General features: G+C 37.0%; 1 protein-coding gene across 1 annotated transcript in view; it reads right to left on the bottom strand.

Moving 5' to 3' along the window:
- Nucleotides 1-1,388: 1,388 nt before the first annotated feature.
- LOC124607652 overlaps nucleotides 1,389-26,671 on the bottom strand; it is a 653,970-nt gene continuing 628,687 nt past the window's right edge. The window contains exons 21-27 of the mRNA XM_047139922.1: nucleotides 25,530-25,739; nucleotides 21,992-22,184; nucleotides 21,527-21,698; nucleotides 16,740-16,893; nucleotides 16,533-16,645; nucleotides 6,248-6,455; nucleotides 1,389-3,725 (exon numbers count right to left, since the gene is read on the bottom strand). Of these exons, the coding sequence (XP_046995878.1) occupies nucleotides 3,365-3,725; nucleotides 6,248-6,455; nucleotides 16,533-16,645; nucleotides 16,740-16,893; nucleotides 21,527-21,698; nucleotides 21,992-22,184; nucleotides 25,530-25,739 (1,411 nt within the window). The 3' untranslated portion in view covers nucleotides 1,389-3,364. The remainder of the gene's footprint in view (nucleotides 3,726-6,247; nucleotides 6,456-16,532; nucleotides 16,646-16,739; nucleotides 16,894-21,526; nucleotides 21,699-21,991; nucleotides 22,185-25,529; nucleotides 25,740-26,671) is intronic.

The raw sequence follows: 26,671 nt of genomic DNA, 5'->3' as shown, positions 1-26,671 counted from the left end.
TTATAAGGCACGGAATTTATATTTCACAAGCTTGTCCTGAAAGGGAGATGGAATATATTTGCTGGTAGCTTATAGAGTGATTTTGACCTGTTCTAAAGTATTCATCCAGGTAACGGCACCCAGATGTTACAAAATTTCAATAAGCTGAGCTGATGGTTGAGTCATTCATTCATCAGCCTGCTGTTATATCACAAAATCTGGATGAAATTATCCAGCAGAATACATGACAGTATGTCAAAAACAACATATGGCAGGAAAACTAAACTGAGATTTCTGCGTATAGATCTCAACAATACTTCCAAAAATTTTCACTTATTTTGTTTCCTGGTAATATATTTTCTCAGATATTAAACTGTAAGCTCTTGACAGACTTCAAATACTTAGGAAGGTGTAAATGAGGCTTCCCTTTGGGCATTGAAAAGCTGACAGCAGTTACGTTGGGGAGCAAAACTATTGGTCTACTTATCCCCGAGTCAGATAACTGCAGTTGGATTTACTTTAATTATTTCAACAGCATGAACAGAAAAAGTAGATTTTATCAGTTGGAATAGACCAGTAGTCTAAGATTTATATTAATGCAGTAAGTTTGGCTGATGCTGTTGAAGCTTTTAATTGATTTGTGTGACATCCCTTCATGACAGTTAAATATCTGGGTACAAATTCTGAACGGGTACACAGAGTTAATTTGTCACACACAATTTACATAATATTTTATTTAATGCAACATTGACAGTAATAGAAAATATCTTAAAACCCTCACTCTCATTGCACATACAGAAGCCAAGCTTGTTAACACCGATACACAGGTTCTTCGCTCCAACTGTGTACCTTCTTAGTAGAATGCTTTAGATGCTCATTTCTAGCACACTTTGTTTGCAGCACATATATATTTATCACTTAGCTTTAAATGGATAGTCCTTTGAACTATTCTTACAAAATCTTGTATGAGTTTCTGAGTAATCTGACAACATTATGAGTTATTGACACCTGTGGAGTAAATAATTCCTCCTAAATTAAAGGGTCTGATGGTTCATTTTGATATGAGATCTGGATCTCCAAAGCTCATACTAGTCAACCCTTATCAGTGAAAACTACATAACCCACCATTGCAATTAAATAACCAGCATTAAATACTCTTAGAGACACTTCTGTGGAATTTGAGATTTATGTGATTACATTCAATTGTGATGAAACATGCTGTTTTGTTGTTGAAAGAGAGAATAAATTTTTCTATGTACCATAAAATGAAATACAAACATATATCATCTCAATACATGAGATGTAATTCCTAAAAAAATACATAAAACAAGGAAACATGGTTTCTCCAAAAAAAAAAAAACAAAAAAAAAACTGAGAAACCACTTTACAAAACAATATCAGTGGATAGCAACATGGTCAATTATTTCCAGTATATAAAAATGTTTTTTAATATTTGGAGATTCAGTTAAGTGGAGAATGCAATTTTATCATATTGTCCATGAAGGACATGCACTCTAATATTTGTTGGATGTTCAAGAACAGAAAATTTAATATGGCATTTCATCTGACACAAATTTATGCAGACAACATGTCAAAAGGAATAAAGATGACTTTGCAGCAAGTATCTACATCTGATGTCCTGAATTTGTAATATGTAAACTAATATAAAAAGAACATAATGTATGATAATAGTTTGCAGTTATATAATGCAACTTGTTTGTTTTAAGTCCCTTTGCACTTGACATTTATGACCCTCTGCCACTACTGTGTTATTTTAAATAAACATCTCAAGTCACATATTACAAACATATTAAAATATTTGAAACATGTGAAACATAATTCCTGTCAACACACAAAAAAAAACAATAAGTGTTTTACCTTTAAACCTGTAAAACAACTCTGTTATTCCTTTCTTATGGCTAATAAAGTTTGTTAAAGCATTTATATTACATACATTTGGTGAAACTGAAAGTTCACTGTAATAAGATGCAAACATTTCGAATGAGGAATTGTGGCGAGACTTTATAAAAGAAGGGAAATGTCACAGATAGTCTACTGCTCAGACAGTGGGACATACATTATCCACTGTGTGCACATGTAAGCTGTTTTACAACACAATCACTTGAATATAAAAAAAAGCATGTAGCACTACAAAAGATGTTGGCCTCAAAATTTTTATTATGAACTAATGTAAATGAAAACCACCTAGTGTTAGAATTAAAAAACACACATTCCTGAGCTATGTGACTCTTGAAAAGAATCAGTATATATAATCAGTAATATGTCTCAATTGTGTGGACAAAGAGAGATGAGAGACATTAAGTACAGTATTACTACAGAACTATAACTTAACCTTCTTTTATTCTTCTGATCAAGAATCTTGTCATGGATATTGGATAAAGAAGTGATCTTCATAAACATGTGACAAATAAATGTAAGGAATGTTTATAATTTGTCATGCTTCGATACATGCATGTATTTTAACCAAAAATTCAGTAGAAAATCATGGTGTGTGTTCATTTTTTGAAACCTTTTTTTCTCCAAAAGACTTTTGAAATCTTTTACATCAGTATCAGATAATCCTTACTACATAAGAGGTAAAGAGAATGAGAAGGGCAGAGGTTTTGGATTCTGTCCTCTAATTATAGACTCCGCAAGGGTTCATAAACTTAAAACTGTGAAGTGATCTAGAAACTTTTGTTGATGAATGGGAACATAAGTATATAAATAAGACTAGAGGAATAATTTGGTTACAATGGTTGGAATGAAACTGGCACTTTCTTACTTGCTCATATGCATAGGGTTTTGAACCATTTTCTCCACTGAATGTCTAAAAATAAAAAATGGTGTACTCAAAAGAATCGCCAGTTAAATTCATTAGTTGTAACAAAGAGTAATTATAAATATTTTGAAAGATCTCATTACAGCTTTCGTCTCTGATCTGCTGAGCAGCATATTTATTTAAGAGATATTGACTCTTTTTAAATTGTTTATTAAATCAACAGTTCACTAGAGTGCTTAGCACTTTTTCACTTTCTGACTGCAGGAAAAGAAATGTATAGCTACAATCAGCCAGAAAAACAAATTCCATATAGTGAAATGGAACCACATAATAATTAACATCTATTAGAGAGGTATTTCACACAGCTGATGGCTAGTTAAAATTTTCCTGCAGCTTTCTAATGCTTATATAGTGTGGCGTCATGACCATCACCATAAAACACTACTGCAGATGCAGATTTTGTATACACAGTACGCAACCAGACCACAATTTACTACTGTGGTTAACTTCACTGGTTACTGTAGGCAATAGTGCCAAATACTATAGCTACAGGAACACAATTTCTGTGGCACAGTTGGCTGGCTGTCCAGTGAGTGTATGCTGTCAAAGAATGGAGTCCACCTGCTTAATTCCACCAGGTGGGTCATGGCCACAGTATTCATCTTCAAAGTCCTCATCATCTTGATGTGCTGTGATATATTTAGAGCTCAAAAGAGGTTCACGTACACAACCATTACTTAGTTCTGAGTTGCTCTGCAACAATGAAGCTGTTAAGGAACATTTGCGAAACCTTTCTGGAAGATGCATTTCTAGTTGACCTGTATCTTCCATCTGTACTGAGGCTAATGGCATATCAAGGCATGGCGATAAGAGCCGTGGATTGTTGGCAAGAAATTCCACAATCTCAGATGCATTTGGCCTTCGCTTATAATCTTTATTCCAGCAGGATCGAATAAGAGCTTCCCTGTAAACAAATTACATAGTTCAAGAGTAATACAACTGATATTCCACAGAATGAAGGTTTGTAAATTATGACACTAAGAACACCAAATTAATAATAAGTACAGGAAGTTGTTAACTATTTGTTAATGATCTATTGCTAGGAATATCTGCCTTTATGTGAAAGCAATTTTCACATTTATTATACAAAGAAATTTGGCCACATCTTTCCTCATTCCTATTCCCCTGCATCACTGTCTGGAGCACGACAACATACTGAACACTGTTTTCATAGAATAATTTCAGTTGCGAAATCATTATACACTCTTTTGTTTCCAGTATATTAAAGGATTGGTGCTAAAATAAAATGTTTCGTACATTGTTCTTTCAGCATGTCTACAGAATTAGTTTGTTTTCAACAAAGTTGAAATTTTTACAATTATCAGTCATCTCTGAAATGTACAGTAGGCTGTCATCTTAACCAGAGTAGTGTCTAAGAACAGAACAAATGGCATATTTTTGTATACAGATATTCTGTAGAATGCACTTGACGTGATACCACATTGTACAGAGTTAAAAAATGTCAAATCATACAGAATAGGTTCCCAGAAATGAATGGCTTGAAGAGTTCCAATGCGACAGAACTCAGGACATTGTCCTTGAAGGTAAGTGTTAATCAGAGACAAGGGTATCATCAGAAGTGCCCCAGGGAAGTTTGATAGCACTGCTATTATTCTCCATATGCCTAAATGATGTGACAGATAAGGTATGCACCAATCTGTGACAGTTTATTGAAGATGTTGTAATACAGGGGAATGTACTGCCATTGAGTGACTGGAGAAGGATACAGGATGACTTAGACTGAATTTCTATTGGCGTAATGAATTGTGGCTTGCTCTAAATGCAGAAAAATGTCAGTTACTGCAGATGAATAGGAAAAAAATGCTGTAGTGTTTGAAATAGTATTAGTGGTGTGCTGCTTGACACAGTCACATCAGTTAAATGTCTAGGATTCATTGCAAAGTGATATGAAATGGAACGGATATGTAAGGACAGTATTAAGGAAGTCAAAAGACCAACTTTGGTTTATTGGGAGATTTTTAGGAAAGTATAGCTCATCTACAATAGAGGTGACATATAGAACACTTGTGTGGCCCATTCTTAAGTACTGCTGAAGTATATGTGATCTCCACCAGATTTAATTAAATGAAGATACTGAAGTTATTCAAGAGTGTGCAGCTAAATTTGTTACCTGTAGGCTATCATATGGCGATCAACAAATTAAAAGAAGTGTAATGGAATATAGTCAAATTAAATCAGATGATACTGAGGGAAACAAGACAGGAAATGAGTTTTGTTACTTGGGGAGCTAAATAACTGATATTGTCTGATGTAAACAGGATACAAAAGACAGACTTGTAATAGCAAGAAAAGCTTTCTGAAGGAGATAAATTTGTTAATAGTGAATATAAATTTAAGTCTAAGGAAGTCTTGTTGAAAGTATTAGTTCAGATAATAGTCTTCTACATTTGTGAAATGTGGGTTATAAATGGTACAGACAAGAAGAGAGTAGAGTATCTGAAATGTGATGATTCAGAAGAATGCTGAAGATTAGATAGGTAAATTGATGAAAGAATGTGGAGGCACTGAATAAAATGGCAAAAAAAGAAATTGATGGCACAAGTTAACTAAACAATTGGGCTGTGGACAGGATAAATCCTGGGGAACCAAGGAATGATTAATTATATCCTGTAACACACTGTTGCCTTTCTGTAAACTATATGTTCTCAAATACATACATTGTAAGTAATAGGTATGTTTTATAAAGTGATTGTATTAGTATATTTGGTGAGTGGGAATAGTTCCTTAATAATTTCAAGTATTATTTTGTACGAAATTTGTTTCATTTCCTCTACCCACAACATTAATGTAAGTGTCCAGCTTGCTGCTGCCCCCCCCCCCCCCCCCTTACCAGGCTAAGATATCAGATATACGTTCTCAGTAATAGGTGAACCCCCCCCCCCAAATCACCAAATCACCAGGCTAAGATATCAGATATACGTTCTCAGTAATAGGTGAAAACTGGATTTTACATTGGAAATTATTCTTGCTTTTGGTCTTGTAATTAATACTAGAACCAGTAAATAATTTATGTGCAAATGTTTATTACAGTCATAATTATTTCATCAAATTAACCTCTATGCGCATAATAGCAATTTTGGAAACTGCAAGGTACTAACAGTGACTACATAATAATGTTGAATGGATGAATTTGAAATTTTAGTGATTGAAATGCATCCAGCATAAACACTAAATGCTTTTTTCTCTCAAATAACTATGATATATCTTCTTCCTTCCTGCCTAGAGTTTTAATAATGCAATTAAAAATCTATATGTATGGACACACACATACACGCACACACGTGTGCACACACACACACACACACACACACACACACACACACACACACACAAAATGAAATAATTATGGAGTTAAAAATCTAGTAAGATAAATAATAAAACAAGAAATTAAAATTATCTACTTACAGCTGAGGTTTTACACCAGTTGGGATCTGAATAGTGTTTCCAGCTTTCACATGCTCTAACACTTGATTATTGCTCAGTCCTTGGAAGGGAAAACTTCCAAATGTAATGATCTCATACAGTAGCACTCCATAGGACCACACATCAGAGCTTGGTGTAAAAATACCCAGTTCCAAACTCTCCGGTGCCATCCATCGGACAGGAAGCATTCCTTCATAATACAGTACAAAATGAAAAACAATAGTTTATAAAAAAGCATCTACTGTATTAAAAAATAAACCCACATTAAAAATTAATCTATTTTTTCTATTCTGCTTTTAGGTTTTAATTCACTGTTTTAAAGATTTCCTACTTCACCATTGTTGCTGTTTGTCTCAGTGCAAACAGCTATGTTGCAATGTAAAAGGTAACAATGAATAGCTTCATATTTACATCTTTCTTGTCATATTATTTAATTGTGAGAACTTTTTGAACTCTTTGTCCCTCCTGCCCTACTGCAACCCCCATTCTCCTTTCTACCTCATCTTTGATTTTATTCCTGTGATCTAAAAAAAAAGATAAATCACTACTAACTTTTCAGAAACATATTGATGCATAAATGATCTAGCTTTTACTTATTTTTAACACAGAACTGGTAACACTCATCTGTTATCTTACACATCTGTATGGTGCACGTCTAGTCTCATAATATGGCATGTCTCTCCCATAAGTTGCTCACTTGCAGCAAGTTACTAAAGAATTATAAATATACACTTTTACCTATACAGGGGGGAAGGAAGGAAGGAAGGAAGGTAGGAAGGAATGTTACGACTGACATCGAGGCCACACACTAACTCAGTCATGACCTGAAGTGATTTAAGGGAAACACAAAAAATGTAAAGCTAAATGGGTCAATGGTGTTTTAAAGCCACTCAACTGTGCCATCTGTGTGTGTGGCCAGTGTACATGGTTCAACTATGCTGTGTCAGTCATAGGAACAGTTTTGCAATGAATTAGTAGATACAGGTAAACAGAGAGATTTAATCTTCCAAGATCTCCAAAAGAACTGATTATGTTATACTGAATGGTAAATGTTTAAGAAAAATGAAAGTAACATTAAGTGTGGCATATGGAAGCATATGTTCTCAGTGTATATGAGGAATGCATCAGATAAGGTCACCAGCACTTTCACAACAGCAGCTATATTTTTACAAATTTACTGGATTACAATTAGATGGGATATGTCTGAATAGCATTAATCAGCATAGTGATATTTTGTTAGGAATAATACAAACAGATTAAGTTTCTATGATGCCTGTTGTCTCATGTTAATATATATCTTGATTTGCTCCACATCCCTACCAATTAACACAAGGCCTTTTAGTCCATTGCATTTTTTTCCTTATTTCAATAGTTAACTGTAAATGCCTTGCTTTTAGTCAAGAAACAAAATTTGTAAATCATAAACTGTTTTAGCTTGACTACAGTCTTGGTCTGAAGAAAACGTGTTTGTTTACAGGGGTAACATCTTATTTTTGTTCAAGTCAATCTAGTCTTTCAAGTGAGTTTAATGACATCAAAGATTTTCACTTCAAAAGTGGAATGATAAAATGTGTGCCAAACAAAGATTTTCAGTATCCATAAATTTGGTGCAAGAAATTTTCATGTATGTCCAAAGGAACAGCTTCAATTAAAATGTCTACCCTGTACGGGAATACACATAATGGATGTACAAGCACAGGATGTTGGCACATGGTTCACGACATATGGAAGTTTGGGTCTGGCCATGATTCATGCTCGGGTACGCAAATGGTAAGGCGACCGCTCGCGATAAGCGGGAAATCCGAGTTCAAGTCCGGGGAAGGCGCAAATTATCATTGTCGTAATTCCATTATACACCTTGTGGTAGTTCATATTCGCAACTGCGAATATATTTCATGTAATAGTGTTCTAAGATGGAGAAGGAAGGCAGAAAATGTCTCCCATTACATGGCACAATTTTCAAAGAACCTATGAGAAGCCTGATACATAGTCACGGTCGAGAAATTGCACGCTTTGGAAATTATTTTTTGTGTGGAGAAATTGCTGGATGCTGTTGATGGAAGTAAAGTAGGACCAACTGAAAGCAAAAATGCACAGAACTTGTGGGATTATCTTGATGCAAAATCAATGCTTCTTATTTCGACTGGTATGAAATTTGACCAGTTGCAAACTGTTCAGTCGTGTGCTACAGCAAATGGTATGTGGAATCATCTTAAGATATTTCATGGACAGCAATCTGCAACGAATAAAGTAACATTGAAACAACAGTTCTATAATAATAAAACATTGCACTATTATGCTATTGTGCAACATATTAGTAAGGCCAAAGCATTAGAATTGTCTCTTGCAGGTGCTGGTGAGCCAGTGGGAGATGCAACAGGACTGTCCAAGTTTTAGATAGAATTCTGGCAAAATGTAGTTTTTTTGTTACAGTCTGGGTCTCCTGTGATGAAAGCAGGCAGATTTTCCACAATTTAACAGCAAAGTTACTAAAAGAAGAACAATGTTTGTCACAGCCAAGAAATGGCAACTGTATTCACTGCTATTAAATTAATCACAAAAAAGAGGAAAGTCAGAGTTTGCAAAAGAATTTAACAAAAGTTCTGTGAACAATAAATTGTATTGAGCACCAGTATTGTCACAAGAAAGGTCATTATAAGGCTGAGTACAGCAAAAGACTGTTTAAATTTTCTAGAGAAAGTCAAGAAACTAAATATCAAGCTCTGAGTGCAGATATTAGAAGCATTTTGCCTACTAATTTTATGTCGGACTTGCTGACAGTACTGCATGACTTCAAACAAAGGATGGTTTTCAATATTTAAATGTCTATAGAAGTTCAAAGTTTGTATTGCCTTCTTCTGTATGGATTTTCCTATGAATTTGGATTCACATGAACATGTTACTGCCTGAGTTAATTATGGGCAAGAACATGTTTACGAAAGACTTCACTGCGGACTATAATGAACTGTAACATTCAATAGACAAGAAATACGGCAGCAAATCACTCACCAAATAAATGTTTGTCAATAACAACCAGTGCACAGATACACCACTGAGAACCACTTCCCCACTTTGGGATACAGAAGCCACTGATATACATGTATACTTCTGGTCACTACACATCACAGGACACACCAATAAGCATGACTACTGGAATATTGTCACTGGATACTCAAAATTCAGAAAAAGGTTGCTGGGACTGATTGTTACATGTTGGTAGGGTATGAGTACAACAAGAACCACACAAGATAAAGTGTTGTTCTTGACAACAGAGCACCATTATTGGCAACTAGCTTTAAATGTGCAGAAAAGTAAAATTATGCACATCAAAAAATGAAAAAACTTAGTATCCTATGACTCTAAAATCAATGAGTCAATGTTGGCCAACTAATACAAATACCTGGGTGTAACACTTTGTAGGGATATGAAATGGAATGATCACATAGGCTCAGTTGTGGGTAAATTAGGTGGAAGACTTTGATTTATTGGTAGAACACTGGGGAAATGAAATTAGTCTACAATGGAGATTGCTTACAAACCACCCACATGACCATTCTATAATATTGTTCAAGTGTTTGGGACCCATACTAAATAGGACTAATAGGGGATATTGAATGTACACCGAGAAGGGCAGCATGAATGGTCACAGGTTTGCTTGATCTGTGGGACAGTGTCACAGAGATACTTGAAAAACTGAACTGGAAGACTCTTGAAGACAGATGTAAACTACCCCCAGAAAGTCTATTAACAAAGTTTCAAGAACTGGCTTTAAATGATGAGTCTAGGAACACACTTTAATCCCCTATGTATCACTCACATTGAGATCATGAGGATCAGATTAGAATAATTACTGCACACACATAGGCATTCAGACAATCATTCTTCCTGTGCTCCATACATGAACTGAAGAGAAAGAAACACTAATAACTGGTACGATGGGATATACCCTCTGCTAGGTGGTATGCAAAGTATAGATGTAGATGTATATTCAAGATTGCAGTGGAATCCTGTGGAAGACATTTGAATGGGGTGCTTTCTTGTATTCAGGAAGCTTATTTACTTTATGTCCAAATTTTTGGTTGCTATTCAACAAGGGGAAAGTGAAAAGTTATCAACCAGGCAATAGAAGAATGATTTCTCTCTCTCTCTCTCTCTCTCTCTTTAGGATCCTCTGTTCTATTTACGCACCGCTTCCTACTCCTTCGACCATCATTGTGTTCTATATGTAACTTTCCCTGCATGCATCAGTGATGCCCCATTCTTATAGCATTCCCTTCCCTTCCCTGGCTCCGACACTCCTCCCCCCCCCCCCCCTCCCCTCCAACCATCACCTCTCCTTATTCTTCTCATCTGCTCCATCCAATACTACTCCCATCCCCACTCCCAAAAACAAGACAATTAAAGTAGGCATGGCCTTCACCTCAACAGGAAAGGGAAGGGTAAACTGGCTGGGAAAATAGCAGGAAAGTTAAAGGGGGAGGCACTGTCATGAGTGATAAAATACCAGTGGTTATAGGGTTCATAAAAGACCCTTTTTTAGGGTAGGGAGGACAGAAAGAAACCAGGTTTTAAGAGGGGTTAGGATTGAGACAAACCTTCAGTTTGAGAAAGAACCCAAAAAAACATAATTCAATTCAGCATAAACAGCTATTAGTTAAGAATTTTCGACAATCAGTAGAAATTTCAACTCTACCCAATTTTAACTCAGTCAGTGTGAAATGTCAGCTATCTGTATTGCATCAGAATATAAGAGGTTTGAGAAATAAAGTTAAAGAATTAATTATCTGCATAGATGAATCAGAGTCCTCAAACCCAGCTGACATAATCTGCCTCTCTGTACATCATGTGACCACTGGTATTGAACTTTTAACTGTTACTGGTTGTAGGTTAGAATCTTACTTTCGTAGAGCAGAAATGGAGAAAGGAGAGTTCACAATAAAGGATGGCAGCCAAAAACAGTTGCAGGAACTTTGGCTGCCAAAGTTCCTGCAACTGTTTTTGGCTGCCATCCTTTATTGTGAAGAATTTTAACAGTTGCTGCTGCAGCCATGTTTAAAATCTTGAAAGGAGAGTTGCCACTTTCATCAGGAACTCTCATAAATTTAAGAATATAGACATTCATAAATTTTGCCTAGATCATTATACGGAAGCATGTGCAACAGAAGTAGAATTTTACAAAAAATCCTTCATAATATTAAGTGTATATCGAGCACCTGCAGGTAATTTTAATCTATTCACAAACCACCTTGAAGCTGTACTGGCCCATTTAACAACCAAAAACAAAGAAATAGTGGATGCTGGTGACTTCAATGTAGAGTTCCTTAAAGATTCTCCCAATAAGCACTTATTTGAGTTAGTAACACTATCATTCAACTTAATTCCAACTGTAAAGTTCCCCACTAGGGTAACCAATTGCTCACAAACAGCCATAGATAATATCTTTATAGAAAGGTCCAATGAACAAAATTATATTACAAAACCCATAGTTAATGGCCTCTTAGACCATGACATGCAGTTACTTCTGTGAAATGTTAATACTGAACAGGATATAAAATCTGTTAAATCTGAGCTCAAGAGGGTAATGAATAAGCCAAAAATTGATTATTTTAGGAGACTCCTCAGAGACATTCACTGGAGTTATGTTTACAGTGCTCATGGCATGAATGAAAAATATAACACTTTTGATAATAAAGTGCTTACCTTATTTGAACACTGTTTTCCCTCAAAACTGACCAATGTTAGAAAAGTCTACAAAATAGCCATAGATTATACAAGGAATAGAGGTAGCTTGTAAAACAAAAAGAAAACTGTATCTGCCAGTCCACAACAGTTCTGATGTTAATGCTATAGCACATTAGAAGAAATACTGCAAAATATTAAAGACTGTAATACGGACATCAAAGCAAATATATTACAAAGAAAAGATAGTCATATCAGATAACAAAATAAAGACAATATGGGATATAGTGAAGGAATAGACCGGTAGAACCAGATATGAAGAGGGACAAATAGCATTAAGAGTAAATGATACATTGGTGGCAGATATGTATAGTGTTGCAGAAATTTTTAACAAACATTTTATAACTGTTACTGAAAAGATGGAGTTGTCAGGTTCTGTAGATGCTGCTATGGAATACCTCAGACCAGACATTTCAAGTAACTTGCATAATATGAATTTGACCCTCACTACCCCAGCAGAAGTAATGTCCATCATAAAATCTTTAAAATCAAAAACATCTAGTGGGTATGATGAAATATCAACAATGTTAATTAAAGAATGTGATTCTGAGTTAAGTAACATATTATTCTGTCTGTGTAACCATTTGTTTATCAGTGGAATATTTCTTGAATGGTTGAAATATGCTGAAGTTAATCCACTGTTTAAGAAGGGAGATAAAGAAATAGCATCAAATTTCTGTCCATTTTCACTTTTACCAGAATTCTCAAAATTTTTTGAAAAGGTAATGTACAATCCTGCTTTATAATCATCTTATCACAAATAACATACTGTCATAGTCGCAGTTCGGATTTCTTAAGGGTTCTGATATTGAGAAGGCTATCTACACTTACAGTGAAAATGTACTTAATTCATTAGACAAAAAATTGCAGGCAACTGGTATATTTTGTGATCTGTCAAACGCATCTGACTGTGTAAATCACAATATCCTCTTAAGTAAATTAGAATATTATGGTGTAACAGGAAATGCTGCAAAATGGCTCAAATCTTATATCTCTGGCAAGAAACAAAGTGTGTTATTAGGTAAGAGACATGTATTAAGCTATTAGGTATCATCCAACTGAGAACTAATTACATGTGGGGTCCCACAAGGATCCATCTTAGGGCCCTTACTTTTTCTTGTGTATATCAATGACCTTTCATCAGTAAAATTACCAGATGCCAAGTTTGTTTTGTTTGCTGATGATATAAACATTGCAATAAATACCAAATCAAATGTAGTCTTAGAAAGAACAACTAATAAAATATTTGTGGACATAAATCACTGGTTCCTAGCCAATTCTTTGTCACTAAACTTTGAAAAAACACACTACATGCAGTTCAGAACTTGTAAAGGGTGTCCCATGTGTATATGCCTAACATGCGATGACAAGCAGATAGAAGAAGTGGACAGTGTTAAATTCTTGGGATTACAGCTTGATAATAAATTCAACTGGGAGGAGCACATGACAGAACTGCTGAAGTGTCTTAACAAATCTCTATTTGCAATGCAAATTGTGTCAGACATGGGGGATATAAAAATGAAAAAGCTGGCATACTATGCTTACTTTCATTCCATAATGTCATCTGGGATTATTTTTTGGTGTAATTCATCAAGCCAGTCTAAAGTTTTCCGGGCACAAAAATGTGCAATAAGAGTTAATATATGTGGTGTGAACTCAAGAACATCCTGCAGAAGCCTGTTTAGGGAACTAGGGATACATACTACTGCTTCCCAATATATTTAGTCCTTAATTAAATTTGTCATTAAAAATATATCACTTTTTCAAACCAACAGCTCAATTCAATTCATGGAATCAATACTAGAAATAAGACCAATCGTCACAAGGATTTAAAGTACTTACTCCTGTACAAAAAGGTTTGCGTTATTCAAGAACACACATTTTCAATAACTTGCCAGCAGCCATAAAAAGCTTAACAAACAATGAAATTCAATTTAAGAGAAGTCTAAAGGATTTATTGGTGGCCAACTCCTCCTACTCCATTGATGAATTTCTCAGTAGAACTAGCTGATTTGTGTGTATGTGTGTGTGTGTGTGTGTGTGTGTGTGTGTGTGTGTGTGTGAGTGAGTGAGGGTGAGTACAATCTAACTTCTGCATAATTTCAGTGCAGCAATGTGTACCTTGTAAATAAGTATTGTAGTAGTTCTATTACATGTTTATTACCTTATAAATAATTTTTTTTTTTTAATTCAGTGCATTACTGGGATCTTAGTAAATGAGTGTTTGTAACATGATTCTTTCGCATAGTGTTCATTAAAAAGAAAAAAATGACGATCATTCCACTTGGGACCTGTGGAAGGTACATTAGCTTATTTGTTTCTGTTGTAAATATTTATCATGTATTATCGTTTTTCTGACATGTTCTACATCCTGGAGGAACTCCTCAATACAGATCAATTGGAATGAATGTAAATCTAATCTAATCTAATCTAAGCTGTGTATGTGTGTGTGTGTGTGTGTGTGTGTGTGTGTGTGTGTGTGTAGGGGGAGGGCGGGGGGCAAGTGCACAAGCACACATGCATGCATTTATTTGCTAGAATTTTGCTGGACATAGTTTGAAAGATAGTTGAAGTTAATTGCCTTTCTATTGATCGACACTTTACAGTGGATGGTTATCTTTATACTTTCTATAGCTTGTATCTCACCCACGAATTTCCAATACTGTACATATAATTTTGAGTATAATTTTATATGATCTGGAAACTCTTAGCACTGAGACAGACATTCAAAGTTGAATCAAAAACAAAAATAGAGCTCCAGAATCAATTTTTACTCTGAAGCAGAGTGTGATGATGATGATGTTTGGTTTGTGGGGCGCTCAACTGAGTGGTCATCAGTGCCCATACAAAGTCCCAATTTTTACACTGTCCAATTTTTTACACAATCCAATCCAGCCTCTATCATGAATGATGATAATGATGAAATGATGAGGACAACACAAACACCCAGTTTTCAGGCAGAGAAAATCCCCAACCCGGCTGGGAATTGAACCCAAGATCCCATGATCCAGAGGCAGCAACGCTAGCCACTAGACCATGAGCTGTGGACTTAGCAGAGTGTGTGCTGGTCTGAATCCTAAAACTGTGGGTCAGTTTGGGACTCAAACTTGGAACCTTTGTCTTTTGCAGCCAAATTCTCTATTGAGTGAGCCACTTCATCTCCTCTCTCCCCAACTCCACAGTAATTCTCCTGCATACCTTGCATGACTAGCACTCCAGGAAGAATGGATACTGCGTAAACATGTTTTAGACAAATTGTTTCCAGATTAGATTTTTACTCTGCAGTGGACTGTATATAGATTTGAAACTTCTTGGCAAATTAAAACTGTGTGCCAGACTGGGACTCAACTTTATAAAGTTGGAGATGAGGTGCTGGTGGAAATAAAGCTGTGAGGACTGGTTGTGAGCCACGCTTTGATAGTTCTGTCAGTACAGCAACTGCCTACAGAAGGCGCAGCCCCCTGGTTTCAGTCCTGGTCTGGCACACACAGTTTTAATCTATCAGGAAGTTTCAAATGCAGAGTTTTCTTAACAGTAGTCCCATGTGCCTATCAACAATTAGCATGAAAGAAGAAGACAGTTTTTCTATTTTGAAATTTTGTGTGCTAAAAAATAAGATGATGATGCTGATGTACAAATGTTTTTATTGTGAAGGACTTGTTACTTAGATTATGAACATAAAGGGTAGTGCACGGGAATATAAACTCAAGTTTCTTTGATAGCTGAGAGATGCAGCAAGGAATAGAAGGAAGGAAGATTAGTGTTTGACATCCCATGGACAGTGAAGCAATTAGAGATGGCTCACATGCTAGGAGTGGGAAAAGAAATTAAAACCATAGCGACGAAAATTTGTGACAGGCCATTAACACAAAAGCATTACTTAATTGTTCAAATCTTATCAGGCCTTTCTAAATGAAACTAATTCTCAGTCTTTCATAGATGATAATGGGTTGCATGCATGTTCCAACTTTTCCAGAACTCAAATTTGCTATCAAAAGCTTCAAAATATATTTTTGAAAAAACTCTCAAGAGCATGGTGAAGCAATTGACAAAAAGTCCTTTAAAAACAGAATGTATTAAATGTAGTTCCAGAATTGAAATAGTAATAAAATGTATAAATAATAATAGAAATAATAATAATGTATGATGTTGATGATGATGATGATGATAAAGTAATCTACTTAAAATTCTTTATACAGGACTTGAGCACTCTCTCCTATGCAAGGTATACGTGATTTAGTAAAAGAACTGCTTGTTTTTGCTCTGCTCTCAATTGTAAATTTCTTCCATTTATAGGCATGTGACAAAAACAGATAAATCTTAATTTCTTCAGAAGTAAACTGTATGAGAAACAGAAAGCAATATTATGTATAGCTAAAAAACAGACAACACTACAATTTTCCAATTCTCAAAACAATCTCTAAAACAAATTTCAGGTTCCTGGAAGCTGAACATTTCTTATCATCCAAGAAAAGTAGATAACACTAAATTCTCATTTTATAAGTGTGAATATATCACACAGTCTTACCTTTTCTGTTGAATTTATAGTAATCATTTTCAAACATTGGCCTTGTCATTCCAAAGTCTCCAAGTTTCACCACACGAGCAGCATTGACAAGACAGTTCCGTGATGCGACATCACTAGTACAAACAAACAAATGCATTTGTTAAGCAACCATTCCAATATTTTAAAAATTACATGAAAGTTGAATACATAGTTGTTGGTTGTACACACCGATGAACGAATTTCAAATCAGCAAGGTAGCTGAGTGCTCTTGCTACATCCAGAGCCATTGAAGTCAACTTTTTGCTTGATACTTCATCTGATTCTTCAGTAAGTCTGTCATTTACTAAATGTCGCCGAGCCAGAAGAAATGTTTTCAGATCACCTGTAATGGAAATATATGTTGATAAACCTGTAATCATCTGCTTCTTGGAAATGCACAAAAGACTCAAGTGCACTCAGTATGTAGAGTAAGCATGAGCTACATCAGGGTTGCCACAAGTTACCACAAGTGAAATTCCTTGATATTTCCCCAATTTCCAGACAAGTTTTAGCATTTTTCTCTGAAAAATTTTGAGATCTCAAGGGTAAGTAAAGACATTAGTTGACAAGAAAATGTATGAACTTCTGTATTTCTAACAATGTGAGTAAAAATCTTAAGTTCTATCATCAACCTCTATTGTAATGAACTGTTTTTAGGTGGAGGAAGCAAGCCAAATTGTATGTATGTTTCATTAAAACCACTGATGTCATTTTATTTCAATAAAACGAAACATATTTGATGACAAAAATACACATTTCCTTGGAGTCACACATCAAATTTAAAATGCCTTTGCTGATTTCAGAAATATCCCCACAAAAAAGTAGGCCTCTTGAAAGAAGTGTCTAAGGTGCGGAAGAGTTGTGTAAACCAACACAGTAGGTGATCACCAATAAAATGTTGGTTTTTACTATATTTGTTATTGTCGGTTATTACTCACTGTGTTGTGTCTATTCTTTTACAGGTATTGTGTGATCTTTCTTTCAAGAAGTACAGGCTGCCAGCAACTGCCCCAATTTTCTTCTGTTTATCATCCATGCTTTCTAAAACTATTTTAAAAGTGTCAAAAATGTACTAGAATAAATGAAATTCTATAAATTTCTGCTCTGTAAAATGTACTTGTGGTGAGACAGTCGCAATTCCTGTAATCCATCACTGGTGGCCTCTGACCTAGTTAGGAGCACCACATTCCACAGATAAATCTCAAAAATCCACTGCATTACACCACACACAAACAGACTCAGCCTGTGGGCATACTGGTAAGGCTACATCTGGTGGGCAGGGCCTGCACATTAGTGGGAAATGATGGGCTTCAGATTGGCAGGCCTGATGCGTTAAGAGATACTGAAAGAAATTTCCTGCAGTTTTGGACCATCATGGAAGTCCACTTTCATCAATACCCACGGAGGCAGGTATCAACTCAATGTGAAGATGATTGCTGAGCTGCAGATGGGCGACAGGCAAAGTATTGCAAAGAAATGTATGATATACAATAAGGGGTGCCTTGTCCGGTAATAGGTAAGGCCCCAAAAGCACTCCTCTCACAATTCCAGCCCACAGATTTATGCCAAAGTGTGCCTGAAAGCAATGTTTACGGGTAACAAGTGGGTTGTGTTCCGACCAATAATGGCTGTCGTGAAGGTTGAAAACAACGAGTGAAGCTAGACTCTTCAGCCCATATCATGTTATTTATAAAATATTTGTTATCTTTCACTTGGTGAAAAAGCCATTCAAAAAACAGTTTTCATTGAATGTGGTCTTCTGGCAACTGGTGTTGATTTACCGTGTAGCGATATGGATGCAGTTCTTCAACACGAAATACTTAAACAACCAGTTTGAGATATTTGAAACTGCCGTGCAATATCAGGGGTACTTTGCTGTGGCGATTGGTGAGCATTTTAAGAATTGTGTCCTCAGTGGAGTACGTCTAGTCATTGGACATCCTCTGTCCATTAGTCATGGACGAAAGTTACCGGTTTTCCGAAGGCCTTGCTCCAGGTGACGAAAAAATTTCTTATCAGGATGGTGCCTTTGAGGGTACCATGCAGCAAATGCATGAGCATCAGCAGCAGTGGTGTCGGCTTAGTTACTGCATGCACCCAGCACCAAAAGCATATCGATATATTCATCATTTGTGTACTCCATTGGGAAGCCGCCTTCCATGAACGTGATGGGACCACTCATGGATTTGCACTGCATTTTATTGACACATGCATGCAGTTTAATGGACCCCACTGTTATGTGATAGGCTATTGTCATGTGATAAAATGCTGATGGCTGGTAAAGTAGTGTGGGGTATACGTGTTCCTCGATACATTCTGATGCTCTGCACGATGTGACAGTGTTGAAAGCTCCTCGTTTCCATACATATGTTTTCAAAATGTTCCCAATCAGTTCTGCTATAAAACTTTTCTCTTGAATCTGGATGGATCGCACACTGATTTACAAGTTTCTACATGCTATATATTACATTTGAACAAAGCAAATACCTAATTATTGATGAACTGATATTAAAATGTGTACAGCCACCTACATCTTGATCTAAAACGAAATAAATTTTTAGATACATGATATCTAATGTGTGGGAATCAAGGTCTGCAGTAAAAGACATTGCGCACACTTTTCTCTTCTTCAAAATAGTCTGTAGAATGTCCTGTACACTTCATTTAGAGACGTAATTCCATTGGGATTGGTGACACATCAACTCTGACACTACGACTCCACATCCACTACTTAACACTAACTACTTGCAACTAACTGAGGGAATGCACATTGTTGCTTGCAGTAGTTAGTTCAAGGTGTCGCAGTAGTTACTGCACTGTCATGACTTGTACGCCAAGAATAAAATTGGTCTCGGAACTTTTCGGTCGGACGGAGTAAGGATTACACATTGAGGTGACAAAAGTCATAGGATAGCTTACACAAGGTATGAAAGGGCAGTACATTGGTGGAGCTGTCATTTGTACTCAGGTGATTCATATGAAGGTGTCCGACATGATTATGGCCCCACAACGGGAACTGGCAGACTTTGAATGCAGGGTGGTAGTTGGAGCTAGACACATGGGACATTCCATTTTGGAAATCGTTAGGTAATTCGACCTTCCTAGATACACAGTGTCAAGAGTCAGTCGAGAATACCAAATTTCAGGCATTACCTCTCACCGCATAGGAAAGGCAGTCACACGGCCATGCTTTTATCAGAAAATGAGAGCACACACACATTCACACAATCACTCAGGCACATCTCATGCTCACATCACCTCCGTCTCCAGCCACTTCGTCAACCGTCTCTGAGAATCAGATCCAAACAAACCACTCCTCATGCCTCCCTGTCTCTTGCCAGCAGCTGCTAGACTAGGGACAAGAAGTGGTGGCAGCATTGGCTGCAAACTGAAGGGAGTGGTAGAAAGGGGAGAAGCAGTAAGAGTGAGGGAGTAGGGAAGCACCACATGTACTCAGCTGCACCCATCCAGTGATGATGCATGACATCTCAATAAACAAACCACTTCATCTACTGAGACAAAAACAAGACTTTTCTGGGTTTTTTCCAATTTCTATTAACATTGCCAGATTTCCATGGCACATTTGAAATTCCCTAATATTCCCTGATTCCCAGAACTTGTGGCAATCCTGTACATGCAGGAAACAACTAGTAACATGCTAGTTCATCTAGAATACAGATTTATTTCCTTCATGCTACACAACAAATTATGAATTTACATGTGTTTGCAAAAGGTAAATACAATTAGTAATCCATTCCAATACAGTCACAGCAAATATCTGACAATATAATGACAGGTTGACACTAATAAATAAGTAGATAAGATAAACTGAGATTGGGAGTTGGCAATGAAGAATATCTGATGCTGTGAATTATAACCACTGTAAAAATGTGTTAGATGTGATTTTTTTAAATGCACAATTTTAAATACATTTGTTAACAAGATAATTCTGACAGTCACTTGACACCATTGTTCTGAATACAGAAGCCCAAATAATTATAATTATCTTAATTTACTGTTTATGAAGATTTTAAAATACCAAAATTAGAAAATAAAGGGAACAAATGTGCAAGCAGACAAGGAAACCATTTCCACCATTTAGCATATTGCTGGATATTAATAAACTGTGAAGGGCAAGAGAGAGGAAAGATAGATGAATACTGTAGACTAGAATTGGAAGAAGCCAGTGTACTATTTTCTTCACCATTTGCCTATCTTTATCTTAAATGTTCATTGACCCTCATGATATATTTCAAACTGGATTTTAACTTGGGATTTAATGGATCCCTGAGACTGGAAACAAGTAGTCTGGTACTTGAATCTGATCTGCTTTAAACCACTGATACCTATGATTATTTTCTGTAACTTGTCTCTCTTTTATATGTATTTTCTTTGTCTTCCTATTACTCATTTCTCTTTCACTATAGAATAAGGAACATACTAAAAAGTTCTGTAAAGCAGAAATTAAAACCTTATCTTTTCATATGACAGAACTACTCTACTTCTTCACGCTTCAGCTGCTAGTTTTACTAATTCCCCTATAATGAGACTCTTAATTTTTTACATATATGTTTCACACCCAATGAAGGTTCCTTACACTCAAATGACAATCGTTTTTGTTAACTTAGGACCTTTCCCCCCACCCCCTTTTTTTCTCCCCCCCCCCCCCCCCGCCACTCACACACCAACACACACACACACACACACACACACACACACACACACACACACACACAGACTCACTTTTTGTATATATTTTACACCTGAAAGGCTCTCTCACAATGTTGTGTCAAGAAGGAAGTGAACCAAGAAAAAAACATTGCTGAAATAAATACAAAGAATTGCTGTAGAAAATTCTGAAATTTGTTCCAATGTGACGCAGTTGAGGTGATGACGTTTCAATTTTTTATAATTTATTTTATTATCTAGAACTACAACCTTAAGTTTGTAATATATTATGCTAATATATATCTCACCATACAGCATAAACTCCATCACAGTGTAGACAGGTTCATTTTTTGTACAGACACCCAACAGTTTTACGATGTTTTTGTGTTCAAAGCGTTTCATGACTTCAGCTTCACTTAAGAAATCCAGTTTTTCTTCTGTTGAAGAACCAACCTTCAATGTTTTGACAGCAACTGCAACCTAGGATGTCACACATACTTTTAATAGCACTGTCACAATCACTTTGAAAGAATTTGTAGCTGTAAACATACATCCAGAATACTATCCAACTTATGTAAACATGACACAACCTCTTGAAATACTAAAATGTGAACAAAATTGCATCAAACTCAAATGTTCCATGCTACATTTACATGCATCTACAGCTGCATGCATATTCTGCAAACTAGTGTGAAATGTGTGGCATAGGGTGCTTAACACTGAATTATTGAGTGCTTAATGAACAAGCTTACTACAGTCTAGATCAGACATACCCATCCTTTCTCAGCAAAGTGGGCTTCTCCTCCATACACAGTGCCAAATGCTCCTTCTCCAAGCTTTCGGTTGATGACTACTCTATCACGTGGAATCTCCCATTTGTCAAGAGTTCCCAGATTTGATGCTGATAGCAAATCAATGCCAAGATGCTCCATGTATCTTTTGGTCAGCTGAACTTTCTTCTCATACCTGTTTACATAAATATAATATTCATAAAAAAAGGTCCAAACATATTGAACTTTGATTGGATAAATCACTGTCATTAGACCATCGATCTAAGAAACTTAAAATTCAGTGGCAGGACAAGTAAAACTCTCTCTCTCTCTCCCTCTCTCTCTCTCTCTCACACACACACACACGCACACACACACACACACACACATACACACACACACACACAAAATACCCAGTGTCATTGGAAAACATTGGTTTGCTTCCTATTACAAACAAAATTATCTTTAAAGCATAATTTTACATTCCCTTAATATAGAGTTATCCCAAATTAGACTAGTAATGTCCATTCTGTCAATACATATTAATAGCAACTTCAAAAAATGATGTATAAGCAGTACACCAACAGCAACTTAGCAGTGTTGCTGCAATTCACCGCTGACTTCTTGTATTCTTCAACAGGGTATTCTCACTGAGTCAAAAACTGCCTTGAAATTGCAGTAAAAGGCTACACAAGAACCTCATTCATCCAGACTACGTGGGACCAAATGTAATCTGGATAACTGAAAGTCTGGATAATCAAAAAATATTTGATCGCAAACAAGACTAATTTATGTTTCAATGCTGTCAGATTTTCTGATTTTCATACCAACATGAGAGGGATTTTTGTGTCTTCCAAATGCACTTATACATGCCATAATTATATATTGATCTTTACACCTCCTATAACCCTTTCAAGTCATGTCATTTGGAAATCAGTGTCTTAGTGAGCATTATCTGATAAAAAATTCCAGGTTCATCTTCACTATAAATCTGGCGAGGATTTAAGTTTCTGAAGGAAATACTTCTTCAAATTCTTCATGGAAGTTTCCTACAGCCACTGCAACCCCCAAAAAACTTAAGTCACTGAAAGCTTACATGTGACATGAGGAGCTTTCCATCTTTCCAACCAACCTGGGCTGGCTGTGAAATTTAGATCATCAATGGATGGCTTCCTGCTTAAGTTTCTTGCCTTTTCCTGCACGACTGGACCAGGTATTGGAACAATGTGATCTCTTTTCTCACTGACCAATGCTCAGTGAGTAATGCTTCATACAGTATTTGATTTCTGGCTTTCTGTGCTGTATTGTTGTTCTGCAGACTGTCTTCACCCATCATTTTGAAGCCGAATCCTCAATTTCTTTTCAGTTTTTTCTCCAGTCTGACAGGTGATGTCCCTACACCATTGTCTGTAGCTATGTTTCCCAGCAGTTCTCCTCTGTCTATTCTGTTTAGTGCTTCCAACTTTTTGTGCACTGAAATGACCACTTTCTTTTGCTTTGAAGTCATTTCACTCACACACACACTGAAAACATGAAATGAAAGAACAATACCAGCACAGCTGCTGAACTCTGTAAAGAACAGAATCACACTGACCATAGCCACAGTAGCTGGAAGCATGGGACAAGTGATCTCCCTGCTATCTGCATTCCAAACCTAACAACTGTAAATACACTGCTCCGTACCAACTACACACCACACATTGTTGTGTTATAAAAGGAAACAACAAACAAATCAGGACAAACTGGAAATCTGGATAATATGAGGTTCTCACATATTACATGCATTTCTGGCATTGCCTGATGAGAATCATGTAGACAGTATTTTACAAAGTTGATTATTATGACTGTCCTTTGTTTATATTTTACTGTAACTTGGTACCTGTTAAGAGTAAAGTTCAGCAGGTTTACACAGGGTGTTACAAAAAGGTACGGCCACACTTTCAGGAAACATTCCTCCCACACAAAGAAAGAAAATATGTTATGTGGACATGTGTCTGGAAATGCTAACTTTCCATGTCAGAGCTCATTTTATTACTTCTCTTCAAATCACATTAATCATGGAATGGAAACACACAGCAACAGAACATACCAGCGTGACTTCAAACACTTTGTTACAGGAAATGTTCAAAGTGTCAATGTCCTCTGTTAGCGAGGATACATGCATCGACCCTCCATTGCATGGAATCCCTAATGCGCTGATGCAGCCCTGGAGAATGTCGTATTGTATCACAGCCATCCACAATACGAGCACAAAGAGCCTCTACATTTGGTACCGGGGTTGCATAGACAAGAGCTTTCAAACGCCCCCATAAATTTAAGTCAAGAGGGTTGAGGTCAGGAGAGCGTGGAGGCCATGGAATTGGTCTGCCTCTACCAATCCATCGGTCACCAAATCTGTTGTTGAGAAGCGTACGAACACTTCGACTGAAATGTGCAGGAGCTCCATCGTGCATGAACCACATGTTGTGTCGTACTTGTAAAGGCACATGTTCTAGCAGCACAGGTAGTGTATCCCGTATGAAATCATGATAACGTGCTCCATTGAGCGTAGGTGGAAGAACATGGGGCCCAATCAAGACATCAACAACAATGCCTGCCCAAACATTCACAGAAAATCTGTGTTGATGATGTGATTGCACAATTGGGTGCGGATTCTCATCGGCCCACACATGTTGATTGTGAAAATTTACAATTTGATCACGTTGGAATGAAGCCTTATCCGTAAAGAGAACATTTGAACATTTGCACTGAAATGAGGATTGACACATTGTTGGATGAACCATTCGCAGAAGTGTACCCGTGGAGGCCAATCAGCTGCTGATAGTGCCTGCACATGCTGTACATGGTACGGAAAGAACTGGTTCTCCCGTAGCACTCTCCACACAGTGACATGGTCAACGTTACCTTGTACAGCAGCAACTTCTCTGACGCTGACATTAGGGTTATCGTCAACTGCATGAAGAATTGCCTCGTCCATTGCAGGTGTCCTCAGCGTTCTAGGTCTTCCCCAGTCATGAGTCATAGGCTGGAATCTTCCGTGCTCCCTAAGACGCCGATCAATTGCTTTGAATGTATTCCTGTTGGGACACCTTCGTTCTGGAAATCTGTCTCGATACAAATGTACCGCGCCACAGCTATTGCCCCATGCTAATCCATACATCAAATGGGTGTCTGCCAACTCCGCATTTGTAAACATTGCACTGACTGCAAAAACACGTTCATGATGAACACTAACCTGTTGATGCTACGTACTAATGTGCTTGATGCTAGTACTGTAGAGCAATGAGTCGCATGTCAACACAAGCACCGAAGCCAACATTACCTTCAATTGGGCCAACTGGCGGTGAATCGAGGAAGTACAGTACATACTGATGAAACTAAAATGAGCTCTAACATGGAAATTAAGCGTTTCCGGACACATGTCCGCATAACATCTTTTCTTTATTTGTGTGTGAGGAATGTTTCCTGAAAGTTTGGCCGTACCTTTTGTAAAACCCTGTATATGTATAAAAATCATGATAGGGTAATCTTATTAACTCACCTTCTCTTTACAAAAATAAAGGCAATTATCAGCAATATCCCAAGAATGCTGAAGCCTATGACATTTGCCACTACAACAGCTATCTCACAAGTAACTCCAAGACCATCTGCAAGACCTTGAACATAACAGACTGATGGTGGTTCTGTACCATCACTGGGCAGCTTTCCATCAGATGAAAGCCACACTACTGCAGATTCATTGAAATGTAAACTGTCATGCAAAAAGAAAAATGGAGTGAATGAGTAAAACAGCTTTCACGTCATTATGCAAATAGCACTATATTAGATCATGCACGGTAAACAGCAGTTTTAACATAATACCATAACGAGAAACTTACATGTAAAAAGAAACTGTTAAGCAACTAAAACAACATGAAGATATGGTGGGAGAGCAGCGATATGATTGTATTTAAATAAAGGACTACAGTTACTGAGAATGGAGAAATGTTGGATAGAAAGAGCTTCAACAACAATATGAAAAGACTAGATTGCTGCTCATCACATAGAGTATGCACTGAGTTGCAGACAGGTGTAATGAAAAACACTGTTAAATATTTAAGCTTTTGGACAAAAAATTCCTTCCAAAATAGAAAAAACACACACATTCACACAAAAACTACTCTGACACACATGGGCACTGAGTCCAGGTGCTAAGGCCTGACTGCAGACTGTGACTGTCTGACCTTCTGGGGGTGGGAAGTGGTAGTAAGGAGGAGGCGAGGAGGCACAGGATGGGAAGGTGGAAGGATAGTGGGGCAGGAGTGGGAGAAGATGTTGTGCTGCCTTTGGGAGCATGCTGGGACATGGTGGGGACAGAACAGGGTTGCTAGGTGCAGAGTTGAAAATCTATGCTGAAGGACGGTGGGAGGGGTGGGGAAGAGAAGAGGAGAGAAAGGGAAAAGATTGGTAGGTGTACTGGTGGGATAGAAGGTGTGTGAACATGGAAAGGGATAGGTAGGGAGAAGACAGGGGGGTAGCAAAGGTTCACCCCAGTGTCTTTCCCCAAACCTACCCTACTAGTCAGTGCCACGTGCTTTCTTCCACCACCCATCCCAGCAGATCCCTGCTCAGATCACATGAACTCACAGTCTGTAGTCAAGCTCCAGCAACCAGACACGGTGGCCATTTGTGAGCGAATTGACC

The sequence above is a fragment of the Schistocerca americana genome, chromosome 1 (assembly GCF_021461395.2).
Source record: "Schistocerca americana isolate TAMUIC-IGC-003095 chromosome 1, iqSchAmer2.1, whole genome shotgun sequence".
NCBI lineage: Eukaryota > Metazoa > Arthropoda > Insecta > Orthoptera > Acrididae > Schistocerca > Schistocerca americana.
The sequence above is the reverse complement of the archived record's forward strand: the minus strand, read 5'-3'. Positions and strand labels throughout refer to the sequence as shown.